Consider the following 8,074-nt stretch of genomic DNA (forward strand, 5'->3'; position numbering starts at 1 on the left):
AAACTGAAATGGTAGTAAGTACCTACATCAAAATTACAAGGAAAACTATGACGATTAAGATTTCTTGGGAATTATTAGTAATAGTAGCCTAAGGAATAAAATATACCTAAACTTGGAATATTCCGTACAAAATTACGAAATCCTTAGAAAAATATCGCTTAATTTTATCGTAATGGCTACGGAACTCTATTTCGGGCGTGTCCGACACGCTCTTGGCCGGTTTTTCAATTTGGACATGTTTCTACACGTTTCCTTCACTAAGAAACTCTCTCCGCCAGGCCTGGAGAAGCGTTTCGAGACCCAGCGCTACCTGTCGACGCCAGAGCGCGTGGAGCTGGCCGGAGCCCTGAACCTCTCGGAGACGCAGGTCAAGACCTGGTTCCAGAACAGACGGATGAAACACAAGAAACAGATGCGAAAGCAGCAACAGCAGCGGGGTGAGTTAACAATCCATCAATCAATGGTACAATAGATAGGAGTCAACCATAAATTAAGTCATATAATTAGAGGACCCCTCCTCAGGAACTCACTCAGGTAGTTTGTGACACAGGAAAACGTACAAATTTACTTTATCATTTAATTCCTACATCAGTATTGCAAGTTATGGGTGCAACTTTGTTTTCCCACAATAATTATAGTACTCTACGAACAGCAACTGAATAGTTGCGGAACTTAGTTTGACAAGAATGTCGGCGCAAGTTTTGTTGCCAATTAGAAGCAATTACCTGACAACTAAAGTTGGGCTGCCGCTCCACAATGCTTGTACAGCGATCGATCTAACACATTAGAATGGCAACAACCTAAATCAGGGCTTTATACAGTTATGTTCCACACTTTCGCGCGATATTTAATAATTTTTTACTACACCCGGTACCTAGTCACACACACACACACACAAACATCACGCCTGTATTCCCAAAACGGGGTAGGCAGAGCACACAAAACGTTACCGCTTCGGAGCCACTTTTAGCAATTTTAGGTTTAAAGTTTGACAAAAACGGTACAATAGTGACAGGTTGCTAGCCTGTCGCCTACGGTATACCTTAACCTATATCCTCAGTCGCCTCTTACGACATCCACGGAAGAAATGGAGAGGTGTAATTCTAACCCGACACCACACCACGCCGTACCTAGTCTCGGCATAATATATTCCTAGTATACCCCCAGGACTGCCACAATATGTACGGTCGGAGCCTGAAATTTTCGAGGGGGTCATCGCGGCTAGGGGGAAAAAATAACTTTTTTTATTTCAAAATTGGTTTTTGGAGTCTTTTTGTATTTTTTATTTCAACTCCAAATTTTGTTACTTTTACGGTCATCCCGTAAACCCATATCGAAAATATAAACTGAAACATAGATGCACAGAAAAACCAGAAAAATAGACCAGCGCTGGGAATCGAACCACGCTGCTTGTGCACGTGGCACGGAATGCCGAGGACCTGGGTTCGATTCCCAGCGCTGGTCTATTTTTCTGGTTTTTCTGTGCATCTATGTTTCAGTTTGTATTTTCGATATGGGTTTTTTTATTTCGTAAATTTTTAGATTTTTTTTCAATTTGACGTGTACGATTTTGCCTGTGCCACAATGCGTGCTATGTGGTCGAAACGTCGAAGTAATTTTTTTTTGCTCGGGAACATAACCTTAACCAAACCTAACCTTAGAAAAGTTGAAAAAACCTCGAACAAACCTCGGCCAAGTGGGTTCCATACGTACAATGCCAAAGTCAAACGTTTTCCTGATTTTTTTACAAATATTTTGACGGTGCTTTTTAAATTAATACAAAATATCACATTGGAAATCGTTATGTACAGTAAGACGCGAGTTAACTACTACTAGCGCTATCTAGTGGTGTCTTAGTGAACTATTTTCCGAAAGTGAATATTGAGTTTACCACTTTATTTTAAATTGATAGAATTCTAGAGGTTTTCCTGTACGTACTAATCTACAAGCAATGAACTATACGTAACGTGACCAGACGTCCCGTTTTGAACGGGACTGTCCCTTTTTTTGATTACGAGTCCCGGTGTCCCCAAAATGAAAACCGGGACGCGAAATTGTCCCGTTTTCAAAAATCGCGCGAAAATTCAGTTCTAAAGGCGATGTTGACTAAGGTGAGCATAAAAAAACGTCCCAAGAGTTTCATTCTTACTTAAAAGCATCACCAGATGTGTTAAAGCAAATTTGTTCCTCTGATAAATATAAATAAACATTTTGAATATATTTTTTTAATTTGTAATAACTATAATAACAGTTAACTTTTTCTAAATAAATGACTTTTAAAAGTGTTTTTTTTTTTCATTGACTACCTCTTAATTGACCTAAATAAACTAATGTCCCGTTCTGAATCAAAAAATAAATGGTCACATTAACTATACGTTGTATTTTTTTTTTCAAAATTTTAGGCTCAGTAGTTTCGGAGATCAGGGGGGATGGTCAATTTTCATCTTCTTTCATGAATAAAATCAAAACTATTTATTTTAGAATAATAACAAAAATATAAGCCGTGGTGGCCTAGTGGTTTGACCTATTGCCTCTCAAGCAGAGGGTCGTGAGTTCAAACCCCGGCTCGCACCTCTGAGTTTTTCGAAATTCATGTGCGGAATTACATTTGAAATTTACCACGAGCTTTGCGGTGAAGGAAAACATCGTGAGGAAACCTGCACAAACCTGCGAAGCAATTCAATGGTGTGTGTGAAGTTCCCAATCCGCACTGGGCCTATGGCGCGTGGGAACTGTGGCCGTGGGACGTATATAGGCTGGGATGATGAACAAAAATATATTTAAGATCACGAGCCCTTTGATAATTTGATATATATGACACAGTTAGGTTTGCAAAACTTTATTTTTATTTCCTTATTTGTCCCCCTAAAAATATTTATTTACTTTGCACATCTGTGTTTGGGTTGTGACCCACCATCCACCAAATTTAACCTGATTTGCGTGAGTAGATTCGGAGCAAAGTCACATTTACCTAAAGTAAACAAGTGCGAGTCGGACTCGCGCACCGAGGGTTCCGTATACATTTATAGGTATGTAAGTAAACGGGAATCGTGTCTTGAAGATATTTCTCGCTTTTACCGAGTGATTTAATGTATGCAGAGCCCTACTCTTACGCAAAATGTACGCAGTGTGGGGTCAGATTACATTGGTCATTGATATTTACAGACAGACATACATAAGAAATCAAGATTTTTCACACTTTTTTAGTTAGTTGTGTTATACTAGCTACCTTCATACCAAATTTCAATATTCTGAGTTCACGGGAAGACCCTGTAGGTTTTGATTCCCTTGCGCGTTTCGAAAATTTGCGGAAATTTGCAGCATGAACGGCTGCATCTTTTGATTGCGATGGCTTAGAAGTTTGATAAAGTACCCCTTAAAGTACAAAATACACTTAAAACATTGCCATCTTTAGCAGCGTAGTTGGGAAAATTAATTCTCCTAAATATCGAGTAATTCAGTGTTTCTATCTCTCAGAGTGGAATAATTACATTTAAATGAAAATGGCTGTTCATATTAAATGGGATGTTTCACGACGTAACGTTAATAGGAATTCTATCTGTATTAATTAATGACTAATTACTGTAATTATGTCGTAGGAAAAACGTAATTACGTATAACGACAGTTAACCTTTGCTAGATATGTTTAAAATTTGAATAAAGCACGAGACACTTGACACCAATTTTATTGAGCTAGTCCCAAAGTAAGCAAAGCTTGTGTTATCGATATTAGGCAACGGATAAACAATGTACTTAAATCCTACTAATCCTACTTATATAATAAATGCGGCGTGTGTTTGTATGTTTGTCCGTCTTTCACGTCGAAGCGGAGCGACGGATCGACGTGATTTTCAGCTTAGAGATAGTTTATGGGCCAGAGAGTGACATAGGCTACTTTTTATCCCGGAAAAATGCACAGTTCCCGAGGGTACAGCGCGCGATAACCGAATTCCACGCAGAAAAAGCAAAAGGCAAAAGCTAGTAAAAATATAAAGCAATGTGATAGACGGATGAACGAGCATAAGGCTCAGTTTCAAGAGCACAAACCCCAAAGCTAAAAGCAACCTTCCACAGCTACCAAAGAGTTCTATCTCACGCGTCCTGTCTCAAGCAACCTCAAGATGTGCAAATTGAATTTCGAACGGTCGCTCTGGAGCCGCAATTCAAGACGTTGCTTGTAACCAAGTTAGGAAGCCAAGATGGCCGTCTTGGTTGCTAGGCAACGGTCTATGAGACTTGTTAGGGGAGTAACGATTTGATGAGGTTGAGATAGGGTTCAAAGTTGAATGAGATGGGATAGGGGGCGGTAGGTAGGTATTTTGGAGGCGTATTTTGTCGATAGACTACCAGCTTTTACCCGCGGCTCCGCACGCGTAAATCATTATACATGTACATCAGTTGAATTTAAATTTGGCGATTTTACAAAATTCCCGTGGGTAGGTAGGTACATACATCGTGGTCTATATTGCCGTTGCAATATAACAACAGCGCCAAATTTTGTAACTCCACTGCCTGTCTGTGCCATCGTAGTCGTAGATCTTAAACGGTAAGACCGAATTTGATGCAAAGCGAGTTTCCTTGCAGTGGTTCTTAGATGTTTGATAAAAATCGGTTCAGCCGTTATAAATAAATAAGTATCATGGGACAACTGACACCAATTGACCTAGTCCAAAGCAAAGCTTGTAGGTATTATGGATACTAGGCAACGTATAAACATATATATATATATATATATATATATATACATAATAATAAATATATATAAATAAATACATACTTAACGTCCACGATCCGAGAGCAAACATTCGTATTATTCATACAAATTTCTGCTCCGGCCGGGGATGGAACCCGGGAACTCAAGCTGTAAAGTCAGGTTCTCTAACCACTGGGTTATCCGGTCGTTCGTTTTTGAGGTAGGTATTGAACTTTGAAATGACAATGTCGGGAGTTTTTCATGTTTTTAGGGTTCCGTAGCCAAAATGGCAAAAACGGAACCCTTATAGTTTCGCCATGTCTGTCTGTCTGTCCGCGGCTTTGCTCAGGGACTATCCATGCTAGAAAGCTGTAATTTTGCACGAATATCATCATCATCATCATCAGCCGGAAGACGTCCACTGCTGGACAAAGGCCTCCCCCTTAGAACGCCACAATGAACGACAACTCGCCACTTGCATCCACCGGTGCACGACCCAGCAGGAGGGATTGAAACCCATAGTATGTAGGTGAGGTAGACGACTATTGTGAATTGTCCCACTCCTGCTGGCTCGTGCTGAGTCACCGACTTCTACCTACCTACCTAGAAAAATATTTTCAAGGGTTTTGTAGTCGGTTCCATTTTTTGTTATTTTTTTTATTTTTTTGGAGTCGGTTTTACTTTTTTGTTATAAATTTTCTTTTTCTCATACAACCCTATAGTGTGGGGTATTGTTGGATAGGTTTTTAAAACCATTAGGGGTTTGCTCAGACGTTTGCGAAATATTCAACTTTAAAGTGCAAATTTTCATTAAAATCGAGCGTCCCCCCCCCCTCTAAAATCTAAACCGGTGGGTGGAAAAATTTGAAAAAATTCAGGATGGTAGTAAGTATATCAAACTTTCAAGGAAAACTATAACGGTTAAGTTTGCTTCAGATTTATTAGTAGTTTAAGAGTAAATAGCAGCCTAAGGTATAAAATATACCTAAACTTGGAAGATTCAGTATAAAATACGAAATCCTTAGAAAAATATTACTTATTTTTTTCGTAATGGCTACGGAAACCTATTTCGGGCGTATCCGACACGCTCTTGGCGCGTTTTTTATTCAATCTCCTTTTGTGAAATCAGTTCTTTTTTAACCGTATTCAAACAAGGAGGTTATCAATTCGGTTTTTTTTTATGTTCGTTACCTCAGAACTCCGTTGTTTATGAATCGATTTGAAATTTTTTTTTGCGTTCGTCTAGGAATGCTTTCAATTAGGTCCCATAAGCACCAAATTAGAATCTGGTGATTGGATCTTAAGGAAACTGAGGGAACTCTTCAAATATTGTAGGGACACCTATGGTAAATTGGATATATTTAGTAGTAACTCGTGCATTTGCTCTTGAAAATCATCATTTGGTGAAGTGGAACTAATGATGAACACCACAGTTGACCATCGGAGAGTTACTACTCAATAACAAGTATTTCAGGACTCCTCACTGCATCGGAAAAAGCAATCTTTCGTAAAAGGAGACAAGCAGTTGACATTAAACTTGTATCTTAGATTACGTATACTAAAAAGCGTGAAAAAAAAATTATAACAAAAAATTGAACTGAACCGACTACAAAAACTGAAAGAAGACTGGTAGAAAATTATTTTCATGGTTTTTTGTAGTCAGTTCAATTTTTTGTTATAAAATTTTGTAGCACTCACTTCAACTCTCATGGCACTATCTAAACTTCTCGCCTCGCTGGTCCTACTCTAGCCATTCTCATCTTCTGTTTCTCTTAAAGTGTTAATTTTATCGATAGTATTTTTTTACAGGTAACACTGCAGTCGACTTTACGAAGCATGCACCCCAGCTATCAGAATGTAGAAAGGTAAATTGAAATTGAAATTTTAAGTTATATTTCAGTAGTAAAATCCGCGGGTTCACGGTGGACGCAGGCAGCTTCCAACCGAAGCAACTAGAAGTCTGTGGGGAAGTATCTGTCAACAATGGACGTCCTGTGGCTGGTATGTGGTATGATGATGAAAAGAATTTAATAAAATCCCCGCTCCCCTTCAGTTTACAAAGAGTTGGTGGCGACGACACGGAGCAAGGAAACTGGGCGGAGAAAAGCGGGAAAGCGGGGAAGCTACGCAAATGGAATAGTCCGTATCTCCGCTCCGATATCTAGCTCCGCAATTCCGCAACTCCACTCTGCATTACTTTCTCATCGGACAGATACAGTCTGCAACTCCGTTCAGTTTTACGCCCTCGCTCCAGTAGACAGGCAGCGTTATTCCGTTTCTCGCTCCTATATATCTACGGAAACCTAAAAAAAGAACAATAAATAAACATATTTTTTTACAGGCGGACGACACTCGTCTCACACAAACTTCGGATTCAGAGAGCGAGCATAGCGATAGCGATATCGATATCGTCGGCGAAACGAACTACACGCGCTACAACACGTAAAGGACTGGCGTGTAGTTCCCCCGCCACTGTAGCAGTGCTCAGTCACTTCATGCAATATCCTTGTAAGGCCTAATCAAAGATTTTATGCAGCCCAATTTTTTGATTCATGAACATGAAACTTTATGTCACTTATGAGACAGTTCAATGTCTAATTACATGTCCTATATAAAGGACACTGTGCCGTAGGAGGTCAGAACAGCGGTTATTAACCTTTTTGGCTGGCGACCCAAAGAACAAATATATTTGACTGCCACATGCCGCTAAAATTTATATTAGTATATAAAAAAAATACCCCACTGCCCGAAAGAGGATTGTTTTTAGGACATATTATGCCTTAGTTATAAAATTCTGGCGCCCCATTCCGATACCGCTCGCGACCAAACGACCCAAATTTGGGTCGCGACCCGAGGTCAAGAAACACTGATTTAGAAGTTAAGATACGCCCTTACCATACTTTATCTTAACCGCGCTGAAATGTGTCAACTCCGAAATGAGTGAGCTCACTCATTTGGAATCATGACAGAGAAAGTAGTTGGCAATTAATGTAAGACAGAGAGATGGCACTACTTTCTCAGTACCGTGCTACTGCACAATGTTACCTTACTTTTTTGCTGCGAAGGCATATCTAAACTTCTAAATATTCGTGCCCAATGTGCTATATTTAGGACGCAAGTCAAAACAAATGTCAACTTTTTTCATTGACGCAAATTCCATCGATGGTTTTTTTTCATTGAAGCAGCAACTTTAATATATTGTGGTAAATAGTTGTCTAAGTTCAGCTGATTTTTTTATTATTTTTAATTGTGGATTACCGTTTTTTTACATGGATCAATGTATAAAAGTGTACCGAATGTACAGAATCAAAGGCGATCCTAATGAGGGCTATCGTTTTTTGTCTCACAAGATGGCGCACGTTGCGTGAGGTTTTTAAGTGT

At 39.3% G+C, this 8,074-nt stretch overlaps 1 protein-coding gene across 1 annotated transcript; it reads left to right on the top strand.

Annotated features, from left to right (window-relative positions):
- Nucleotides 1–235: 235 nt before the first annotated feature.
- Nucleotides 236–7,672, top strand: LOC141427147 (brain-specific homeobox protein homolog). Its single transcript, XM_074086380.1, has 3 exons — nucleotides 236–437; nucleotides 6,503–6,558; nucleotides 7,035–7,672. The coding sequence occupies exons 1-3, from the start codon at nucleotides 236–238 to the stop codon at nucleotides 7,137–7,139; spliced, it is 363 nt and encodes a 120-aa protein (XP_073942481.1). The 3' UTR covers nucleotides 7,140–7,672.
- Nucleotides 7,673–8,074: the final 402 nt, after the last annotated feature.

Source organism: Choristoneura fumiferana, chromosome 4 (assembly GCF_025370935.1).
Source record: "Choristoneura fumiferana chromosome 4, NRCan_CFum_1, whole genome shotgun sequence".
NCBI lineage: Eukaryota > Metazoa > Arthropoda > Insecta > Lepidoptera > Tortricidae > Choristoneura > Choristoneura fumiferana.

What these genes read in the sequence shown, in the direction of transcription:
- LOC141427147 (XM_074086380.1), top strand. Translation starts at nt 236, where the DNA reads ATGTTTCTACACGTTTCCTTCACTAAGAAACTCTCTCCGCCAGGCCTG. An exon ending in AAAGCAGCAACAGCAGCGGG is followed by an intron (nt 438 to 6,502) that starts GTGAGTTAACAA and finishes ATTTTTTTACAG; the next exon opens with GTAACACTGCAGTCGACTTT. An exon ending in AGCTATCAGAATGTAGAAAG is followed by an intron (nt 6,559 to 7,034) that starts GTAAATTGAAAT and finishes ATTTTTTTACAG; the next exon opens with GCGGACGACACTCGTCTCAC.